Genomic DNA, 24,072 nt, shown 5'->3' with positions numbered 1-24,072 from the left:
GTTTGTTTGTATGCAAATTTGCATATATATATATATATATATAGTTTGTGAATGGAAGAAAGCATATTACCCCAAGTTCCACGAATTTTACAGAATCGTTTAGCTCTTTTTGTAATCAAAAGCATTTAAAATAATCCACATTCAATTGAAATATGCCTCATAATATGTAGCAAAATATATTTTAAAAAATGTTGTTTACAAATTAACATTCAAGAACATACTTTCTGAGGGTTTTTATTATTTTTATTTTTATTTTTAAAGTAATATCATTTTTGGTGGTTTCAAAATTAGAAAAATAATATAAATTTTAAAACAAAGTTATTTTATTTTTTTAAATCACTCTTTATTTTCAAATTTCAAGATTTGACTGAAACGATTTTAAAATTTTAAGTTTTTGAAACTTAAAAATTTATATATATATATATATATATATATATATCTATATATATATATATATATATATAATGTATAATTATTTATAAATAAAAATTGAGTTTTTTTGTTCAAGTCTTGAGCCTTAAATCACTCCCCATTGGTATGTTCTTTGAATATATTATTATGATTATTTTTTAAATTATTTTTAAATTCTTAATATTTGCAAGCATATTTCACACATGAACATTAAGCCGTTGAGTCTTTTGTATGGATCAATGGATTTAGGGATGTGGCACATGCTTGATCCAGAATCAATTATAGACTTGTATACAATAAGAAAAGTAATCAGATATTACAATTTATGGAACACCTTTTCAATTCAGGGTAATTTCTAAGCCATACCATCAATAGTCAAGAAAATTCCATAGTCATTTTCTGACTGGAAAATGTCACATTCTTTTTAGTAAAATAAAGCGGCTTGATTTCAATTTTTAAACTTGATAGTACACCTGAACTTGGTGTCACAAATGTGATGTCCAAACATTGCAACGTGCTAAAAGGCGTGGGCTTGAGTGTCAACATCTTGCCGACAATAGGAGAACAAATAAGGCATTGCTTGAAAGAGATCCACATCCGTTTCTAGAGAAGACTACAGCTCTTGTTTAACTGCTAGTGTTTTCTTTAGCTGTAGTTGGGTATTAAATACAAATTGACTAGGATGTAACAGCACAATGGCCAACTTCGATGACCACACACCAACAATCTCTCATCAAGGTACCACCCACTATCTACTTGCGTCTGCAGCAAAATTCAATAGAATGGCTACCAACTACGGGTCCACGAAGAGTTTAGCAGAGTAGAATCACTTTGGATTGAGTCAATCTAGTCAGAAAAAAGAACTAGTGACAATGACATTGATATTACTACAGAGTGCAAGACTATCACTTGAAACAGGATGGAGTGTATCATCGTTTTCTCCTCTGTAAATCACTAGACAGTCACATAGGCGAAAAACCACCACATACGCTACGTGGCAGTCTAGAAACCAGCATGAAAACCAAGCCTCAGCCTGATCCAAGAGATGAATTGGCAACAATTTGTCCTGTTGATGACTGGAGCATTTCAGAGCCACCAATTGAACAGTTTGTCGCTAAGTCAGCACTAGGACAAGGAAAAGGAGCATATAAAGAGCTATATCAATTTAGACGTTCCAAACGACAAGAGTCTTGCCAAAGTGTGACATTTTACATCAGAGACCGACTCGGTCCTCTTTTAGTACTGTCAGCTGCCAATATGCTGCATATAAAGTTCAAAGTTTCCTGCATTAGCCCTCAAAACAAAGAAAATCTCGTTTCTGTTCAATACTCATACACATTTACTGATCAACCAGTAAAGGATGTGCGCAAATCATCTCAAGAAGTTAAAGAAAGTTCCTTAAACCAGGAACACTGAGCCTCAATACACACTGTGTACACAGAATTATGGTAAGAAAACGAGTATTTCTACAACTAAGCCTTTGCACCTGAATACCTGATGCAATTCAACTACCTAACCATGACATGTAACTTATGATCAAACTAAAAAAATAGTCTTCTACACATGAACTGGACGAAACCCTTCAAGAGATCCTTCAAATACCCTATGTACTTGGAGTACAGCATCCATCATGCCTTCCAAAAGCTGAAGCAAAGGCAATTGCTACTTTTAAGAACATGTTCAATCATCACAAATTCCGGACTTCGCTACTTGCTAGTATGTGAAGCACTTACTTAAGGCATAAACCATGCGTTAATGGCTTCATCAAAATGCTTGGAGCTGGTTGGGATGCTTCCCTCCCGACATGTTGAAGAGCTGAGTTCAATCATCAAGCCCCAAAGACTTTCTTCATCAAATTCTGAAGATGAAAAAGAGAACGTTCAAGGGAAATAACCGTGTGTCTGATTCCATCGGTGGCCATTATCCACGGCAGCTTCGAAGGAAAATTCCACCACAGAAGAACGAAATGATGATGTACAATAAGACAATTATGAGACAAGTCAGAGTTGCCCTGCGAAAGCCATCCACTGCATTAGCCAGTGCACAACAACCGAATACATGAAAAGGAAACTCACAAGGAAAGTGTAACAACTATAGGGCCAAACCAGTTTGAATATGGGATTCCCATTGAACTGATAATTATTCACTAGAATGTTTTTCATAAGAAATCCAACCGGACATTATGTGAAGCATTAGATAGCCCAATCTCCTTCTTAAGCCCTATCCATATCCCTAAAACTTTTCTTCAGACCGGTTTCTACACGTGTGCTAAGAAACACAATTAGCTGATAGAAACACACTCCATCAAATGTGGTGCAACTCATGAACTGATACAAAACTTACAAAAGTTTGGCGTTTTTTATCCACATGGCTTGTCGCAGTCGACGTGACTGCTTCTTGAAGCGAAAGGTATTATCCTGAATAGTGGCTGTCTTGTCCACCAGCAATTCAATGCGATCACCTCTCTCCAACACCTTATCAATATTCTCCACCATGACAGCCCGAACCTGATTCAAAGATCATTAGTTCGAAAGGGCACGTCCAAAAAAAAGGTGAGACACTGGCTTCAGGAGAAACAGCAGAGTCCAAATAAACATAGTAGAACATGCCGAAAAGAATCGTCTCAAAGAATATTGCTGTAACAAGACTTACTTCCACAATTTCCCCCTTCACTCTGTTTATACTATCTGCCTGTTTATTAGTGGAAAAATACTCCATTTGTTGGTGCAAAACTCTGGAAAACTCGTCATTCATTGTGTACGCCAAGGCTGTGCTTGCCACTTTTCCGTAGTTTTTCATAAACCTCATGTGGATATCCTCAAGATATGCGAAAGGGATTCTTCCTGTCAGGAAAAATAAAATCATCGCTGAATCAATTTGATCTCATTATGTCACGTCATTTAGGGTTTGAACCTTTGGGAGCTGAACTAAGTGTCCAGAGCCCTGTAGTTGCAGGACGGGAGCTGCATATGCACGTGAGTGGATCAGGAAGGAGATAGTGCAACTGGGCCCCTAATCATCTCCCAAATGTTTCTCCTAGCAAATGGAGATAAATCTACACTGTTTCCTTCAGTCAGATCACGTGCAAGTGGCTGCCTCTTCCAGGATTATTGCAAGATGCGCGCAAGCGAAAAAGAAAGAAAGGAAAGATCTCTTACTTCCAAAAGAATCAGTAGCCATGCAAAGAAATGTCAGGCCATCAGCTTTCAAGATATGAAAAATGTGCCGGTCTTGCGAATAGGATACACGGCTATCTCCTCCAGGAGGCAGCTTTTCCAAGATTCGGCGGGCTATGGTGCTCGCATTTCCTGATGCGGCGCTGAATTCTGCCAGAACCACAGTCCCTCTCGCGACCAAGGCATACAGGATAGCCATGTTTGAAAATCTGCTACAAGCCAACACTGTACGCCTTAAATCTAAATTTCACGCAATCCAAATCCTCACAGTCAACTGAGCCAAAATATTTCAATCAATACCACTCAGATAATAAGCCTAAAAATTTGAATTCCACCGCTGTAACACACTGCTGGAGGGAAGAATACTGCAGGAATTATTAAAAATAAAAACTTGAAAAATAAAACTCCTAGTATAACTCACTTCGATAGGGTCGGAAATAAGAAAATCAGTAAAAAAAAAAGTAAAGAACTTCTGCTGCTTGCAACTCCGAGAGCCCTCTAACCCTGATGATGCATGCAGTCATAATTTTCGTTAGAGAACCGAACCACGCTTCAACTAATTCCGGCGGGTATTAGACGGTCCAAGCACTACTATGAAACACCATGATTACATACTCTACTCAACCATTAATCCCTAAAATCCCCACAAACAAAAACCAAGCAAAAAATTCCCCTCCTCGCAGCCCAGCAAACCAAAACTAAAACAAAAACTCGGTTCCAAAGCAAAAATCAATTCCACGCCCAACATCCGCAACTCGACTCTCGCCAGAAAAGAAAAAAAAGAAAACACAAAGAAGATTTTAACCTGAAATTTGAAGAAAATCAACACCGAAATTCCCACAAACAACCTAAAATTCACCTCGCAGGCAATCGTCCGCGAATCTCCAACAAAATCCGAGTAGGACCGACAATCAACACATCGGAAACTAATCGATGACTGGAAAAATGGCAGAACAAAGGTGTGAATCAACAACAGGATGTGAAATGGACAGAGACGCGTTAGGGTGCGTGAGATGACACCAGGAGCAGAGCGTGATCGTCCACGGCTCAGCAACAACAAACAAACACACAAACAAACAAACGAACAAAGCAAAGTGAGCAACAATGGTGATGGTGGAGAAAGACTGGACGGTGATAGGGGGGTTTCGTCATCACGGCTCCAATGCACGGCATGTGGATCCCCCCTCCTCCTTCCACCGTGTCCTTGCCCTTGCCCTTGCCCGTGCCCGTGTCATGCCGGATCCATGCAGCCCGGGTATATGGTGGGTTCCCTCTGCTACCTCCGGGTATGTACAACAACTGACAATGACACTATTGTGGATTTTTTTATTTTTTAAAATGGGTTAAAATTCAGGTATTTAAATGTATTTAAAAAATTAAAAATAAATAAATTTGAAAATATTATTTGCAACTAATTATTTTTAAGTTGAATAGAATCAAATATTCAAATATGTATAATCATATGTTATAACATTCTTAAATATACATGTGATAATAATATAAATTCTAATGTATTTTAGGATTTGTCATTTACTATTGGATTTTTATCAAGAATTTTTCTTAATTTACAATTCCACTTATAAGTTTGACTTCTGAAGACAAAGCTGAGTAGAACAAAGAAGCTAAAGGAACATTTGAAACTTTAAGGATAGTTTTTACTTTAGTACCAATTTTGTATTAAATTGACTTCTCCAAGCAATTCTTTATAAAAACAAATGCTTCAAATTTTGCCTTAAGTAAAGTGTTATCACAAACAATAGCAAATGACAAACTTCATCTTGACTTTTTATTCAAAAATATTTTAGCAATAAAGATTATCTATGAAATCTACAACAAAGAACTTATAAATTGTAGATTAATTTCAAGAATGGTGCCATGATTTAGAAGACACTTCTAATCTAGTAATTGTTTCTACAAATTACAAAAAATCAAATATTTATATTAACACATGTTTTGAATCATTGCCAAGCTTATATAATACAATGTTATATTGGAATACAACTATTGATTGAAAAAAATAATAATGATTATACTGTAAAAGAACTTGACTAATATATAATATCAACATATTTTAAAAATCATAGATAAAATTTAGAAAGGTAGTAAAAAAAAGTTATATTAATGGATCTTTTTTGTAAAAAAATCTTCTATTTATTTTGTAAAGCAAAAAAAAAAAAAAATAATAAAATAAAAAATAAAACAAAACAAAACAAAACAAAAAAACAACAAAAAAACAAACAAACAAAAAAGTTAGAAAAAATAATATCATTTACATCTTTATATAAAATTAAAGAGTAGCTCTTATTGGAAATGACCTAAAAAAATTTTGGATTAATACTTGGAAATGACTAATTATGAATTAGGATTAAATCTACACCATGAGGTACAAAATTTGTGCACCTACAAGAAATATTAGATTTTATTGTTGATAAGAGAGCAAACTTAAAGAACACATTTAATAAAATATCTTTAAGCATCAATTTGGAATGCTTAGAATGCATAATGATTTTATAAGAGATTTATAAAGTTGTAGTTTTTTTAGATGATTTTATTTTTATTAGAATAAAAAGAGATTATATTTTAGTGAATTCTATAAATTTTATAGCAAATCTAAACTTTAGAATTTATAAATTGTATTTTAAAAATCAATGAGAGTTTTTATAATTTTTAATTAAATAAAAATATATTTTTATGAATTCATAATTGAATTAGTTTTTAACATTTAATAAAAAATAGATTAAATAAATGGTACAAAAAAGAATTATTAATATTAGATGATAGACATCAAGGTTGAAGTAGTAAGAGAATTGATACTCTAGTCAAGAGTTATCAAAGCTAAAATAAGCTAAAACATGATAAAATATTTATAAGTTTTTTTAAAAGATTGTTTAATTGTACTTAGCCTAATTAGAAGTTTACATAGATTATTTAAGTTTGCCAAAGACTTATTTTTAAATATCTTATTTATTATTTTTGGATCTCAAATCCAAATTTAAGATAAGATCAAATCTTTCTACAACCAAATGCTAAGTGCATTTCCATACTGTTTTTCATACAATACAACAACAATATATTCTTCTATTCAACAATCATTTTTTTGTGCTAACTATGGCCATCATCCAATATTTAATTATTTTGAATTTTCAAAATTAAATAATCATGTAGCAAAAGATTTAAAAAATTAATTATTAGAGCTACATATAATAATAAAGGTATAATTAAAAGAAGATTAAGAATGACAAATCATCCATTCATAAAGATTCATTTTATTTTTATGTGTTTCTTCTTAAGCCATAGAAAACATTGGCTATATTGAGAAAAAAAATATTTCCTATTTATTTCTATAAAAGTGGACAATAATCAAAAGTTTAAAATAGAAGAGATCTTAAAGCCAAAGCTATATTAAAATAAATTAGGATAAATTTTATATTAGTGTAGATATGATATTAATAAATGCACATAGAAGTTATTTAGAATTTTTTTAAATATATGAGAAAAGATTGGTGTTTTTATTAATATTTTTTGCTATAAAATAGAAGAGGTTCAATGAAGAATTTGTTTTTATCTTTTTTTGTGTTTTTTTTGTACTTATAATAGAGAATCAACAATTAGAAAATTAAATGCAAAATTTATCATTTATTAAGTTATCAAACAAGTTATTGAAATTCTTACAGCCTTTAAGATAACTTAATAGAAATAAAGATCTTCAATAACAACATGTTCTTTCTGGGATAGATGGCAAGAAAAATAAGTTTGATATTATAATTGTAGAAGAAAATTTTAATATTTGGTGATATTATTACATATATAAATTATTTCTATTTGCATTCTTAATGTTTTATTTGGAAGTAGTTATAAAGACCTTTACAATAACCAAATAATAAGGTGATCTTTACATGCGAGTATAGAACATTATCAATGGTTGAAAGAACCTATCAAGTATCTTCAAAAAGAATAAAGATCAAAGTATATATTAAATATGATTTGCCATATCTTAAACTTCTTCAACATGAGAACAATGCTCTTTGTAGAACTTATTCTTTAAAGGTGGAATAATGTGACAAACATCAATATTGACATTGGTATTTAGGAAGATAAGAGAAGTTTAATAAAATTATATAAAAGTAGCTTAATTTGATAATATCTTAGTGAAAAGCTTTTTAGAAATTCTACAAACATAGAATTGACTTTACAAGTATTCATAGGTAATTGATAGGTTGAAAACTTGGCCAACAAATTAGCCACATATTGCACATGTTGTCCACTTGTTTTACAAATTGGCCACATGTTGGCTACATAGCACACATGTTCAAAACTTATCTTAAACATATGAGCAAGTTGAACATGTCTCAAATGATCTATAAAATATTGTCATATAATTTATATAATTTTTTTAATTAGATAATACATATGGAAGCAAAATTAAGGCTTTCTTCACTCTTATCAATGTCTTTCTTATTTCCAATCTAGTTTCAATTAATGATTTTAAAATATCAAATTAAAATCAAATAATGAAAGATTCAAAACAAAACAGTGGTCTCATTGGTGAGCCTTCTCAGCTTAGTTCACTGAAAAATGAGCCACTCTAGCTGCTACCGCTCACTCGTCTTCAATTCTCAATAGAAGGTGAAAGGCTCGTTTAGTTTCGTCCAAGTTTTCAAGCACCGCAACTCATATCTGGGAAGCAACATTATGAGCCTATTCGCTCTTCTTCCCACATGCCAGAAACTGATCTACTAATGTCAAGTACAAAGGCCACACTGTGAACGGTTTTCACGTAGACATCAAATACAATCTATGATACGTGAGTATTTAACAGCTCACTCTGTTTGATCTGCAGAATCCACCTATTAAAATGATATGTGAGTTTTCAATCAAAAACAATAAGAATAATAATAATAATAATAATAAACACATGCCACTTAAGATTTTCTACAAAAGGATCAACAGGAGTGATGAAAACTTTTGCCATACCGTCTGGTGGAGCCTCGATTTTATGATAATATCGATTGTATACCGTCTGATTGGACAGTATCATCCTGATCCATAACATGTTTGTCCAAATCCTCGATGCTTCAAGCACAGAAGCACCATGCACTGGAAAAGTTAGTCCCACGGTGGGTTAACTTTGGCGCTATATTTCACACTCTGCAACGATCAAGCACAAGAGATATTATTCCGAAAAAATGTCCATCACTAGGTCACGTTTTCGGAGATTGCGAAGTTAGAAGGCAAAAGACATTCGCACTGTAAGGTGATCGATTCGTCACGATGACCAGGTCGAAGCCTTATCCCAACTCCTACCAATGAGAATCCCTACACACACACCACAAAAATTTATCAGCTCCCATTTAAGTAAGATTGCAGCCCGACGTGCCGCTCATTTACACCTACACAACGGTTTCCAGACATTGAAAGATCTTGAACGTTGAAGGGAAGTTGGTTTATCTATCTGTGGATACGCACATAACATTAAAGTAACTAAAGAAATGAACGATGTGATACTGTCACAATGCCAAGTAGAAGCAATATTTTTCACACAAGTAAAGCATGCAAATGAGGTGCATCACAAGCTCATTTTCATTCTAAACTTACTCGATTAAGTGCATAAAAACCTGATACTAGGACATACAATCGATATAATCATAAAATTATCACAATGGAAAATAATGACAGTCGTCCCAATAATGCTTTTACATGTGATCATTCAAGCCCAAACCTAAAATCTACATTGTAATTCGAAACACATAGTTGCAAGCCTGATAAAATTTTCAAAAAAGTACATGCTACCTACGAAACTCGTGGCGTCTACAACCTATCACACAATCTATAGAGACTTAGATTCCACACCACCATACAACTCACGAATTCCACGAATTAATTTGAGTCATTACGGAACAAAGCCATTCAAAGATCATTAATCCCACGGATCAGCTAACCCTTTCCTAAACTTTGCATAATCCTCAGTAGAGGGTTGATAAACAAGGTAAATACCAGCACAATTGGTGCTAAACTATTACATTTTAAACCTTGACAAGCAGGAGCATTCCCATTTCAGGATAAAAGATTACCTTCAAGAAGCATATCAGATTTAACAGCACAGCGGAAAGAGAAACACTACTGCTGAACCCCAGAAATCTCCTGCTCCCCAAATTGAGTTTCAACTCCACTTTCACGAACAATAGAGGAACCACTCAGCTCTATGAACATTCCACCACAACGACACAACGACTGAAAGTTCGAATTCGTGAAGAATTGGACAGTGCAAAAAGAAAAACCTCAGCGTAGAAATGAAGCCTACTCTACCCAACCTGAGGCCACGAAGGAAATCCGCAATCGTCAATATCCCAATAGGGTCTGCACCAAGATCGTCCGTTGAAAGGACCACCCTCACCCCCCGCTCAGGTGCAATCTCTCACCCAAATGGACATATCAACAATCAATCAAGTTTTGCTATTCGACACCAAATCTGCGCTGAAATCAACTTCTACAATGCATGCAAATTTGTAAACTCACCTCGCAATCAACGCACAGTTTAGGGGGAAAACACCCAACAACTTCGGTTGCATCTGAAAACTCAGAGATCTTATCCCCCACGACACAACATGGTTTGTGATTTGACTTCCAGCGATTAGTGATCAGCCGGATCACGCACAGAGCGGCATCCGCGGCACAATCTTGTCACAAATGCCCGAAAGCGGACATGAAAAAGAAAGGAAAGGAAAAGGTTTGCTCTTTATTAGTCACAGGACGGCAAGTCCTCGCGACCATTGGTGGTCGCAAGGTCACCTCCCATCACCACCATCGCAAGTGAACAGTGCAGTTATTCTCTTGTAATTTGGTGATTTCCCTCAACCTTTTCGGTACCTCGAGAGCCGCTCCTCCACAACGAGCTCGACGATTTACACAGTAAGCTCACGGCTATCATGCGCAGAAAATTTCATGAGTGGGTCTGTGACTTGCCGATCAATTCAACTGAACCTAACCAAGAGTTGGGACCCAAATTGCTTATTTTTCCCTCCCAACTGGAGTCTTACGTGAGCGTGAATAATGTGAAATTCACAGTCAGGCTTGTGCATTACTGGCTGCATTTCATTGGACAAGATTTGTTCCGATCCGCATCAATTTGCTGCAGTGCGCCCGGATGAGCTTCATCTTGCAACAAATGTCACCTTCCTAGAGCTGACACTAGTCATGTCCTTGGAGCTTGGCGGAGCACAGCTCAGGATAGGTTCAGATCATGGTGGTCCTCCATTTTTCGTTCACCAGGCGCTTGGCGCGGAAGATGGCGCTTCACGGCCTTCCATACCGTGCCTGAAATTTATCCAATGCTTATCTCCTCAACGGCAAGCAATGTCTTGGTATATACTGTTGGGTTTCAAAGCTTCTCCAGTAAGAAGCGGGCATGTGTAAAGGCTGTTTTTCGTCACCATGGTGACTTGGGATGGAAACCTAAAATGATAAACTTGTGAGTGGTTCCCGAAGCATCAGAATAGGTCCACATCATGCAGATTCCTCCTACTTCCGACTTAACCGTGTGATCGTGGACATCGTTCCTTTAGCATACGCTGGTCCGGTCAAAAGGAGACTAGCATTAATTTTAGTTGGGACGTTACAACCTTGATCTCTCTGTGCGAGATATGCAAACTGGATCAGGAACTAAATCTTTGCATCGACTGCGGACAGAGCGTGGACTGAGAAGCAGAAGTAGTGGCTTGCAATATGCGTGGCCTCAGCTGCTGTTGAGATTGTTTAGTGTGATATTTTAACAAGCAGATCCTTGAAAAGTTCCCATATATCTTCATTTTTGTCTTCCTCTGAACGCTCATGTATGAACGTTTTCCCTTACTGATCATCTGTCCTGTCACGACAACCTCCCGTGCTCAAAGCTCACATGCATGCTATCCTGAAAAACTGAACTATCGACAGGGTGTTGCAAGGCATTTTGCAACTGTTGTTGAGTTTGAGTACCTGCAGTTGATTCACATCCCGTTTCTACGCCCATTTAAGATGTGATCCCGGACCTTGTGTGGCAGCCAATAGCGTAGATGCGCAACTTTGTGACATGTAAAAACGTAAAAGGTCTCTTAATCATTGATTACAACTGAAGCTGGATACAGACAGACAAAACAATCACAGATTCAAAGCAGAAAACTATTCAAGTAGTGAGCTGTACTCAAGCGCAAATACCTGCACATCATGTGCATGGACAGAATTGTTTTCTGGAAGAACAAAAAAAAATTGCAATGACAACCAACGACACAAATCATGACCACGAAAAGCCGTCTGAACCACCAATTAATAAGTCAGCTCACAGACATGGTCGCAGATAAAAGGAGCCTTCCATTGAAAGAAAAGAAAAACATCAGAGAGCTTTCCAGAAATATGAACAGTAGTAGCACAGAACATGTGATAAATAACCCTAATCGAGAAAAACGCAAACTCTCGAGTGCGTAGAAGCCTCTACTCAAATATGATAGTCATTGCAAGCCCACATCTGAGGCGCAAGGATCACAAACAGAAAATATGTCCTCAACTTTGTTTTGACGTCAGCCTGCCCAGATTACACTCCTATAACTGCACTACAAATCAATCTTACACGGCACGATGGTACAGTAGTCTTCTCATCGGACTCATTCACACTCAAAAACTTTAAACGCCTAATCTAATCTACGGTGCCGCTGGTTTCTCGTTGGAGTTCAGCAAATGTTTCTGCTCAGAGACTTGAGCAAGTGCTTTCAAATTGCATCTCACGACTGTGTCCACAAATGTATGCGTCTCCTCTCTTGTGTTACCATCTGGAATATCCACAACATAAGACTCCAGCACTAGAGTTCCCATCTGCCCTTGAATCTCATGTCTGTGCAAAGAAGTCACAGACCAATAATTTTGCAACCTATGGCCTCCTCCCAAGACCCTGAAGCTGATGATATGCTCCTCATCGTCCAGAATTTCCAGCCTCTCGATGCTAGATGTGGCGGGAATGCTAGAAACTAATTGCACCTCCCGGATGCTCCCCACTACGCCATCGCCTTCAACGATGTCACACCTCTGAATGAACCGCTTGTACACCTGCGGCTCGTCAAACCTCCTCACAATCAACCACACGGTCTGCACAGGCGCCTTGATCTGCTGCAACAAGATGGAGCCGCACTGGTGCGGAAGCAACTCGTGCTTGTGGAACCGGCATATCAGATCCTGCTGCCCTTCCAACAGGAACTGGAAATCCGGCCGCCCCTGTTTCTCCTGCATCATCGTCCCTATTCAGGAGCTCACGGCACAGACCAAGCGCGACTCCGCTCTCCGCAACTCACACCCTGAAACCAACCACTTCAACTCCACGGCGCAGTGATCTCCTAAACTACAAGCCTTTCCCTAAAAGTGTCGGATAGCGATCGAATCTTCCGCACATTCATCCTCAAACCAAGCAACAAACAACACTTCGCATTAGACACGCAACAACGCCAACTATAAGCACCTAAAGCTTGCGAAAAGAGGCTCAGGCAGAAGAGACAGAGGCAGTGAGCGATGGTGTGGAGGAGAAGTGCGGCTGCAAATCGAAGTGGAAATTCTCACTGCGCCACTCACCATCGCCATCGCCATCTCCCCCCTTTGCAAACCTACACCTCCCTTCCTCCGTCCGCGTTCTTCGCCCGCCCCCCCGTCTGTTCGTTCGTCCCCCCGCCCACCCCTCCGTCGATCCGGCCGTTTCATCGTGCGTTGATGCACGAAAGTGCGGAGACGAGGTCGCCGCGACGAATTCCGTTCTGTGGCTTACGCATCGCCTTCAACATCCAGCCCATGTTGGTGACCGGCTACAGCCCGTTTAGATTCGTCCGTCCGGAAAGGGCCAAAGGTGGGCTTCGTCGTCACCCTCCTTTTAAAATATATAACCACGTCGACTAATCCACATCCAGGCAAAGATCTTGTGTATCCTCACTGGGGCCTTAAACCATCGCTGGTGTGAACATGGCTATTATTAGTCAAGTTATGTGCCTACACTTCCCCCTGCCAGATCTAAAGCGTTTCGACCTTTGTGCACCAAACATTATGCATTATTTACGTAATAGTAATAAAAATAATATGTATGTACGTAAGTAGTTTTCATGTTCATTTTATTTTTTATACAATCAAATGTATAATTTTGATTTTTTGGTGATGCTTTCTATAGGTGCACATTGTTTTCGTCCAATGGGAGAATGTTCAAACTTGTGATTTCAACAAAGTGACAGTAGCCAAGTCAAATTTACAAGTTTTCAAAATAACTGAGGTGCGATCTTTTATATAAAGTATATCAACTATAATGAAATATATTTTTCACTTTTTTATATTTTTCAAATAGTTTAAATGTTTTATTGAGATTTTCTTTTTTCAATCAATGTTGTTTCTACAAGTGTACATATTATATATGGTTTTGACTTTTCAATCATTTAAAATTCAAGAGAAATAAAGTCAACAACTTTTCGATCTTATGAGATAAATTTTTAAAACTTAATTAATAAAAAATATATATTAATATTATTTAAACATATTTTAGTGAAACTATTAAATATTAGCCACACATAAAAATACAAATCTTTACCAAATCATAGCTAACAGAAAATTAAATTCTGTGTTCTCTAAGAAATATTAGTTTCTATAAAAATAAAAATATAAAACTAATTATATGGCTTTTTGTATACATAACATATATTTTTAATGATATTAAGTTGTTGGTAGATTTGAATAATTAGTAGTAATACTTTTATTCAATACAATGATAAAATTTTAATATGTGCAATTTAAAGATATAGTTAAGCAAGAATGTAGCTGGATTTAACAGCATCATATTTAATAGGATAAAATATTGATAAATATATCATATCTTATTAATCTAATTAAAAAAGAGACAACTTAAAAATTTCATACAATGGATTCTGTCTCAGCCTAAAGTTACAGTTCCATTATATTATCATGGTAACACAAGAATACATGCAAAAACAACAAAACAAATATAAAGCATATTTATAACACATTCTAGAATATTATATATATATATATATATATATCTCGAAAAACTCACATGTTTTTTACAAAATAATAATAAAAGAAAAACAAAAACAAAATAAGTATGAGTATAAATAATAAAAGTATTTCTTTTGAATTTGTAGATAAAACTTGTAGAAAATAATTTTTAGAAGCAAAAAATAAAAAGAAAATTATTTTATTTTATTATATTTATTGTCTTACTTTTCTTTAAATTATATTATCTTATAAACAACTTCTAATCATTTTTTTTTTTTTTTTTATAAATAAGAGATATTTGATATAAATAATGGATATTTTTTCTATGCATCATATTTATAATGTAAAATTTATATATTTGAAATTTAAAATATTCAAATGTATAATATATAAAATGTATTTTGTTACATTATTTTTGAATATTATACATTTTTCTAAGAATCAAACTTAAACATTTACTACACAAATATTTGAAATATTTTTAAATATGCAATATAAGACTTATATTTTTATAATACAAGATTCATAATACAATATAATATTTAAAAATTTAAAATATGGATATTTAAAATATTTGAAGGAAGTTAATGTACATTAATTAAGAATATTTTAAATGTACGATTTTTTTTAAAAAATAAATAAATATATATATCTTAAATATAATTTTTAATATTTTGAAATAATAAAATTAAAAAAATTCAAATAGTTCTATATACACTAAAAATCCCATACAAACATCATAAATATGTTTTTCTTATTTGATGTAAGCTCAAAAAAGTTGGATATTATGAAAAGTTAGAAAAAATAATTTTTTCATCATTGTAAGTAGATTTTATAAACTATATAATTTTTGATGCAAAATATGATAAATAAATTTAATAAAATATAGATTTTTATGGATTTATTGGTTTCTACACTCATACCTCTGTTCAAATACATACTTATATAGCTACTCTTCATCTATAAGTTGCATATAACTATGATTTTGAATAAAGCCTTGAGGTGAACAAAAGTCTTAAGAAATTAAAAAAATATAGATTTTTAGTGAAATAAATTATGTAGTTAGCAAACTATAAAAATATTAAACATGTTCTTTATATCTTTAAATAACTAATTGTAAGATCTTCAAAAATCAGTTTGTGGACAATGTTGACTCTTTTTAGAATAGCAATGCTTTCAAAAAATATTATATTATAGTTATATTTATATATTCATATAAATTAAATATTTTATATTTATTTATTTTTTAAATAAATAACTAAATAATTCATTTTTATATATTTTTTAATTTTTTCTATATAAAAACTTAGAATATGAAAAACTCTAATACTTATAACAATCAAATTATTAACTTGGCACCAAAACAATAAAAAATAGTATAAAACTAAAAAATATTACTTTTTTCAAGAGTAAACAATCTTATTTGAGTAGATTAATGATTTATTAAAAATATCACTTCTAATTAAAAATTATAAAATATTTAATTCAAATATTTTTAAGAAAAATAATAAATGATATATATAAATTAATTATATACAATAATAAAATATATCATATAATAAAAATAATTCATATTAAAATGTTTTTATATTGATATTATCTAAATATTGATACTAAATCGATTTTTTTTTTTTTTTCCTTTTTCTTTTTTAATCTTTTCAACTCAGCAACAAATCCGATATTATTCTTTAAGATTATTAGTGCCTTAGAATATAGAATAATTTCAAGAAATTCTTTTATTTAGTATAACAAATACACTAATATAAAAAATAATTTAACAACATCCTTGTCGAATCTTGCAAGCACTTCTATATCCAAAATAAAAATTGGTCTGGTATTTCTAAAGTTTTTTTGTCCAAATCTTATATTTTAAAATTTTCATAATACTATTTTTTATTTGATGGATTAGGTTATTAAAAAACATCTTTACTTTTAGATAGTAATAAATAAATCAAAATTTATACGGATGGGATAATTATATAAATATCATTAGATCATATAAAATTAAAATTTTCAATTTATTTATTTTATATAATTTTATAATTTTAGTTTCAAGTTTTAAAGATAGATAAAAAAAAATACAGTCAAATTTGTGTCTATATATATATATATATATATATATATATATTCTTGATCTTTTTTGTTATTTCTACACAAGATATTTTTAAATATTGAGTGTCTTTAGCTATTTTTAAAATTTATATAAATATATATAAATTAAAATGTATATTTTATTTTATTACTTTTATTTTATATCAAATTTACTCTTATATTTTTAAAGTTTTTTAAAAATACATATAATAAATTAAACATCAAAGCTACAAATAATTATTTGGATTGATTTAGAATAAACTAAAAATTCTATACAAAAACTCCAACTAATATTTATAAAAATATTTATAGATATTTATATTTATATTAATTTATAATAAAATAGATAAGATTAATTTTCTATTTTTACATAAATCAATCATAAAGTCCATTATCTATAATTAGTAGTATTTTTGAATTAGTTTCTATTATTTTATTTATACAAATTATAAAGAATTTTAATTTGAAGATATAATTAATTAAAAAATAACCCATAGAAAATTAGAATATTTAATATATATAAATATATATATATATAAATATATATATATATATATATATATATATTTATCATTACTAAAGTAATATAATACTTAAAAACTTAATTTCTTAATAGTTTGATAAAGATACAAAGAATTAATTAAAGGCATTTGTCTAAATTAATTGTTAATTATAATCAATATGAACAGATTTTATGTAATTTTCTAAAAATTATTAGATAAAATAAAAGGGTCACTTTCAAAATTCATATAAGCATTAAATAAATTTTCAGCCACATCTAGGAATACTGCGTATTTAATTTTTTTTAATCAAATTAATTGTATTTGTTTTGGCAGTTTAATTGGTAGTGATATGATTTTAGAGGTGGCTCTAATGTCATATTTAAATTTATTTTAGTAGTAATTATTATATTGAACAAATATCAAATTTACAAGTAATTATTGAATTTTGGCATTCATCACAATTAGTGACAGTATTAGAACTATAATTTTTTTATAACAAAGATTTTTTATCCTTCATTTTAATTTTGATGGATGTCATTAATAAAAAATATCAACTTTCTTTGTTATATTTTCAAGATTCTTGGCTAGCTTCTATATATTTACTAATATTATATCTATGTCAATAAATAAGATATTTTAACTTATTTTAGTGCCATCTTAAGTCTAAGACTTCTTCGTTTTCAAACTCGTTATTGTTATCTACTTCAATAGGAAGAAATGACACTTGTATTTTTTTCTTATATATTTATTGTCTTATATAGGTCAAGAAGAGATACATGGAACAATAGATGGATCTTTAATGTCTACAATAGATATAATCAATAAGTAGCTAGATTGATTTTTTTAAAAATAAAAAAAATCTAAGCCTATAATAATCCAACTTATTACAAAGACAAATAGTCTTGATATTATGACAAAGCAACCATACCTTATCATCCATATTAAATTGTAGTTGTTTCTTGCAATAGGCATTTGTATTGATCTTTTGTCATTCTTAAGCTTTCTTTAATTGCACCTTAATAGTTGCATATAAATCTACTAAATGTTTTGCCAAAATTTTTACTATAAGATTATAAACTTTTGAAAAGTCTAATATATCAAGTTGTGGATAATAATCATAATTGATAAAAAAATGTGTTTATTGAGTAGAAAAATATATCAGATTATTATATGCAAACTTTTCCAATGGCAAAAGAATTGTCCAATCATCTTAATGATAATTGATAGTATACTTCAAATTCTATTCTAAAACTTGATTCATCTGTTTTGTTTATTTGTTAATTTAAGGATAAAAGGCCAAAGATAATTTTATATCTATTTTTAATATCTTAAAAAAAAAATTTAAAAATCTTGATACAAATTGTATCCTTCTATTTAATATAATATCTTTTAATAATCTATGATAATTATAGATATTATCAAAAAAAAACTTAGTTATATTTTTATCTAAAATAGATTTTATACATGATATCAAATGTATCATTTTGATAAAATAATATTCTATCACAAATATAGAATCATGTAAACTTGAACTTGAAAGATCCATAATCAAATCTATAGAAATAGAAGATCATAATTATTTTGATATAGGTAATGGTTGAAGAAGTCTATAAGATAAATGGTGAGGATTTTTTGATATTAAGGAAATGTTACATGAATCTAAAAAGACTTTTACAACCTTCCACATTTGAGGCCACTAAAAAATTGTAAATATTAGCTCCAAATTCTTATATCTAAAATGTTGTGTCATTGGAAAGTCATGATAAGCTTTAAAAACATGTAAATATGCTTTTCCATGTAATACATAGAGGCAAGCTTCAAAATAGAGTAAGTTGTTCTTCAACTTGAACTTAGAAGTATCATGAGACTTAAAAGAAATATTCTTGATATCATGAACAAGATGATTAGAGGGCATATTACATTGAATTTTCTTCTCAAAGTTTGAATCAATAGTTAATGTTGATTTTATTGTATGAAGATGAAATTGCTCAAGCTTCAAGGCGACCATTCTTTTTTGATTAAAAATTATATTTCTTTCTTTTGATGTAAGATAAGAAGATTTAGAAACTATGACTAATAAACCATATTGTATTCTAAGTAGATATGTGATCTTGAAATCAAATCTTTATAATAACATGGTCCATTGAGCCTAGCAATGATTTAATATGTACACTAATATAAAGTACTTGATGTTCTTGTGATTTGTATGCATGATGATTAGATTAAAAGTGTCTTTTAGATAGTAAAGCCGTTCTTGAAAAGAATTTATAACGATTAGAAGTTTTTTTTATTGTAGATTTCATAATTAATCTCTAATACTAAAAAGTTTTTGGAATAAAAAATGCTTGGATAGAGTTTGTCATGTGCTTCTTTTTATGATAATACTACACCTAGAATAAAGTCCTTTCTTTGATGTGGACTAAGTTATATGCTCTTCATAGATCTATTTTTATATAGATCTTTGATTCATTGAATTAGTCAAGAAGTCTTGAAATCACAGATAAAAGGTATCTATTTTTAATAGTAATTTTATTAAGCCCTCAATAGTTTATGCATATCTATAGAAATATATTATTTTATTTTAAAAATAAGATAAAAACTCATATTAGAGGTTTTGATTGGCATATGAAGTTTTTAGCCAACTACTTGTCAATAGATTTCTTTAGTGCAGCCAACTCATTTTGTGATAAGCTGTAGATTAATCTAAATGGTGGTTAAGCTCTTTCTTAAAGATCAATTGAAAAATCATAAAGTTGATTTTTTAGTAGAATATTTACATTTTTTTTTTCAAAAATATCTTAAAAATCTAGATATTGATTAAGGATACCACTTGATATCTTTTGACTATCAAAAATGAATGTGATATATATAATAAAAGATGATCTTTTTTTTGCAGTATGTTTGAAAGCTCTCACACCTACTAATAAGAGTTAAGATATACTAAACTTATATATTTCTACTTGATAAATGGAATTTTGGATTAAACTATAGTAAAAATTAAGGTTATAAAAAATCCAATCTATTTAAAGATTATACTTTTTTAACCATAAAAATTATAAAATAATTAAATTAAAAAAATATTTATTATATTAAATATTACTACATTATTATAATCTTTAATTACTATATCTAAAAGAACAGTCACATGGATAATACCTCCAAAAGACAACAAATAACCATCTATGACTTCTATATGTAGGGATTTAGTTTTCTTGACTATAAATATTTTTTATTTTTTGACAAAATCTTTATCTATAAAATAAGTTGAAGCCCTTGAATTTGATAAGGCAAAGACTTAGTAATTTTTAGTTTTTAGATATACATCTATTATAAAACAAGATGAAGGATTTAAAGAAAAAATAGGACCTTTATTAAATATTGCACATGATTCTAGCCACATCGTTCCTATTATAACTAAAAAAAATTGTTTTTAGACACGTTTTCTTCTTTAGCAATTGTGCTCCAAATTTTATGATTGCTTTTTTTTTTATATAATATTAATCAATGTACTTAGCTTCTCTATAATATAGGTACAAAAACTTGTTGATAATATCAAGTCTTTTTCTTCTCAGTGAGAGGTTTAAAACATACTTTATTAATTTGCATTAGTTTTGGCCTTAATGAAAAAAAATTTGAAAACTTAAGAGCTGCTATTATTACTTGATTTTTTTCTCCCTAATTAAATCTTTATTCATTACATCTTTCAAATAGTCAATTATTGCATGCAATAGCTTGAGCAATAAATTATTTTAAAAAATATGCTTTTGGCATTGCCAAAAATAAATCTTTAACACTATCTTTCAATCCATATCAAAATTGATTGATAAGGCTTTAGTTGTTTCAATCCATATTATAAGTAAGGTTCTAGAATTTAGTAGCATATGTAGTGACTAATTATGATCTTTATTTTAAAGATAAGAATTTAGTCCTTATTATTCTTTCTTGATCACTTTTTCCAAATGAGGCTATATAACTTCTAAAAATAAATTCAAATCATAAATAAAGCCACAAATTCTTTTCCATCAAAGGTATAAACCAATAAAAAATAATTCAAGATAGAAGTGCATCTATGAATCCAACTTAAAAAAATTTATTAGGATATTAGAACAAATAGAATCTTAGACAAAATTTGATTTTTTACAAAATTCTTTGAAATTTTGATCTTCTTCCATCAAACTTCTTTGGCATACTAATCCTTGCTTTTTTCAAGAATCTTATAGAAAGAAGACTTCTTGGATTTAGTTGTAAGGCTAATCTATCTGCTTCTTTCAACTATACAACTTCTTAATGTAGACTCTAGACTTCTTCTGTAGGCATTGGAATATTGTTTTTATGGTTGGTATTGATGATGCGTGAAGTTTCTACCTTAAAAATGTTGAAAAAATTTTAAAAATCTGCAATTGTTGTAAATCTATTCTCACTTCTTCCAAATGTAGCATCTATAATTTTTTCTTCTATTTCAAATAACTTAATAAATTTAAAAGTCAAATTAAAAGAAGTTAATTTACAACCCTTAAAATCAAATGAAAATTTCCAAAAAGATACATAATTAACTTTCTTTAAGAAAAAAATTAGTAATAAAAAAATAAATATTAATTTAAAGTTGATAGTCTACAACCTTCAAAACACAATAATATAAGTTGAATAATCCAATTACTTCTAAAAATTAAGGAAAGAATAATGAGTTAAGACTCTTATTAATCTTTCAAAGATAAGAATTCAAAGAAGATACATAAAAAAATGAGAAATAAATCATAGAGAGGTAAAAAAATTAAAAATTAAAAAATAATATATTTAATAAGAAATGAAAATGGCTATTGCCAAAGGTTAGAAAATTAGATATTCTTAAAACTAGAATAGAAGCAAGAAATGAATTGACATGAGTAAAGAAGGCTTCACTCTTACTTCTATATATACTATCTACCTAGGAGCTACATGACAATGTTTTTTAGGACCTTCAATATGCATCCAATTTGAAAGACATGTGTTTAACTTACAAGATAAGTTTCTTATATATGCACCACATAATTAGCTTATTTTACAAGTTGTTAATATGTGAAATATGTAACTAACTTATTGGCCAAGTTTTTAAGCTATTAATTATCTATAGACATGTATAGAAGTGAAAACACATCTATAAAGCTTCTAAGGAGTTTATCTATAAGATACTATCAAATTAACCTTCTTTTACCTACTTTTATTTATTTATATTATCTATTTAACTATAGATATATTTAAGATATTGAGATAGGTTGAGTTCAAAATACAACATGCTAAAATTAATAAATTTGTAGTAATAATTTTTATTTTGACTACCATCCAATGTGGTATCAAGTATAACTTTAATCAAAAGAAAAGATCTTGTCAATATATGTTATGATTGTGGCACTTATATAGTTTGTTAAAGTTTAAGTAAAGATGCAGAAATCTAAGCAGTCAATTCTTGTCTAAATTTTTTTGGCTACCTAAGTAAATGTATTAAGTATTTAATGTAATATTTTATATTTTAGGCTTTCAATTATAGAGCAAAAAAAAGAGACTATGTATAGAACTATCTGTAATAATCTTATCATTGTAATAAGATTCTAAAAACTTTACAGTTTAAACATATTTCTCTATGTGTATCAACAAATTATAAGAAATAGAGTTATGCAAAATTAATAGCCAACGGCTTTGAAGCCACTTTAAGTGGAAACAAATGAAAGATTTAAGATCAAAATAATTCTTTAGATTTTATCCAAATCACTTAACAGACTCTGATATTAAAATAGGAAACAAACATGGCTTAATATACTATAGTTAGATTGCAATTTTACACATATGTTCAAAAACTTTAGCTCAACTATACAAAGCAAAAGAATCTAGTATTATGAGTGAAGAGGCAAGAGCTTAAGCCCTTTGCAACTTGTTGCCATATATTACAACAACCATATTCATAGTATTAAAGTAATTATTGGAATTAATAGAATTAATTTAAGTTCTTTTGTAAATGCAATTGAAAAAAGCTCCTAGCTTGGATGGCATGATTGTTAAATTCTTTCTTGCATTTTAAAATTTAATTGATTTAAAATTCTCGAAGATGCTACGATCTATTCTTGAACATTACTATAGGACTTATAGCCTTAGTCTTTAAAGAAGGCTCTAAGTTACAATTTACTAATTAGAGGCCAATAATCCTCCTCAATATTGGATATAAAATATATGTCAAAATACTTTAATTCTATTTGTAATTAATTCTATAAAATATTATTAGTCTGCACCAATAAGTATTTTTTTATGATGTACATACTAGATAATCTATTCATATTATAAGAAATAATTACTTAAATAGAAAAATTTAGAAAACCACTTTTATTTTTAAAACTTGATTTTTCCAAAGCATATAATGCAGTAGAATAGAAATTCATATTTGTGGCTATAGAAGCCTTAGGACTATCCTAAGAATTTATTGAGATGATATAATCCTTTTTTTATGAAGCACAAGCATGTATTAAGATTAATGGCTCACCATCCTTCTCATTTGCAATATAAAGAATAGTACTACAAGGATTTTTTTATTTTTTATTTTTTATTTTTAATCTATATATCATAGTAGCTGAAGTTTTTAATACAATGGTGTACAAAGCAAAAGAAAAAAACAGTGTCTACGGCATTTATCTTTCTATGTGTGACACACAACAAATTATGGCATAATATATAGATAATATATTATTTACCTTTAGGAAAGAAGATGTATCTAGATATAATCTTATTTCTATTTTTAAGACTTTTTATGCAATTTTTTATTTTAATATTAATTGAAGTAAATTTAGTGGTAATTAAAATGTATTAGACAATATACCAAGACTTGATTAAACAAATCAATTGAATATTATATGGAATAAATA

General features: G+C 30.4%; 2 protein-coding genes and 1 long non-coding RNA gene across 6 annotated transcripts; all 3 read right to left on the bottom strand.

The window, feature by feature from the left end:
- Nucleotides 1–1,774: 1,774 nt before the first annotated feature.
- Nucleotides 1,775–4,666, bottom strand: LOC112290876 (vesicle-associated membrane protein 714). 4 transcript variants are annotated; one of them, XM_024537685.3, is made up of 6 exons: nucleotides 4,393–4,666; nucleotides 4,009–4,091; nucleotides 3,570–3,796; nucleotides 3,064–3,254; nucleotides 2,755–2,918; nucleotides 1,775–2,422 (listed from the first exon to the last, which is right to left on the bottom strand). In XM_024537685.3, exons 3-6 carry the CDS (start codon nucleotides 3,784–3,786, stop codon nucleotides 2,332–2,334), a joined length of 663 nt encoding a protein of 220 aa, XP_024393453.1. In that variant the 5' UTR covers nucleotides 3,787–3,796; nucleotides 4,009–4,091; nucleotides 4,393–4,666; the 3' UTR covers nucleotides 1,775–2,331. The 4 variants fall into 4 exon arrangements, with proteins under 4 accessions (XP_024393453.1, XP_024393455.1, XP_024393456.1 ...); XM_024537687.3 differs by having other exon boundaries at nucleotides 4,447–4,666; XM_024537688.3 differs by lacking the exon at nucleotides 4,009–4,091.
- A 3,275-nt stretch (nucleotides 4,667–7,941) lies between these two features.
- LOC149987916 (uncharacterized) lies at nucleotides 7,942–10,097 on the bottom strand. The gene is made up of 2 exons (XR_016505994.1): nucleotides 9,659–10,097; nucleotides 7,942–8,903 (listed from the first exon to the last, which is right to left on the bottom strand). It is a non-coding gene; the product is annotated as an uncharacterized LOC149987916 (long non-coding RNA).
- A 1,813-nt stretch (nucleotides 10,098–11,910) lies between these two features.
- On the bottom strand, nucleotides 11,911–13,306 carry LOC112290496 (abscisic acid receptor PYL8). The gene has a single exon (XM_024536779.3). It carries the CDS (start codon nucleotides 12,840–12,842, stop codon nucleotides 12,258–12,260), a length of 585 nt encoding a protein of 194 aa, XP_024392547.1. The 5' UTR covers nucleotides 12,843–13,306; the 3' UTR covers nucleotides 11,911–12,257.
- Between the last annotated feature and the right edge of the window lie 10,766 nt (nucleotides 13,307–24,072).

The sequence above is a fragment of the Physcomitrium patens genome, chromosome 13 (genome assembly GCF_059467195.1).
Source record: "Physcomitrium patens ecotype Gransden chromosome 13, ASM5946719v1, whole genome shotgun sequence".
Taxonomy (NCBI): domain Eukaryota; kingdom Viridiplantae; phylum Streptophyta; class Bryopsida; order Funariales; family Funariaceae; genus Physcomitrium; species Physcomitrium patens.
The sequence above is the reverse complement of the archived record's forward strand: the minus strand, read 5'-3'. Positions and strand labels throughout refer to the sequence as shown.

Coding starts and splice junctions, on each gene's coding strand:
- LOC112290876 (XM_024537685.3), bottom strand. CDS start 3,786: ATGGCTATCCTGTATGCCTTGGTCGCGAGAGGGACTGTGGTTCTGGCA. Junction 2,919..3,063: donor TGAAGGGGGAAATTGTGGAA/GTAAGTCTTGTT, acceptor TCTTTGAATCAG/GTTCGGGCTGTCATGGTGGA. Junction 2,423..2,754: donor ATAAAAAACGCCAAACTTTT/GTAAGTTTTGTA, acceptor TGGCTTTCGCAG/GGCAACTCTGACTTGTCTCA.
- LOC112290496 (XM_024536779.3), bottom strand. CDS start 12,842: ATGATGCAGGAGAAACAGGGGCGGCCGGATTTCCAGTTCCTGTTGGAA.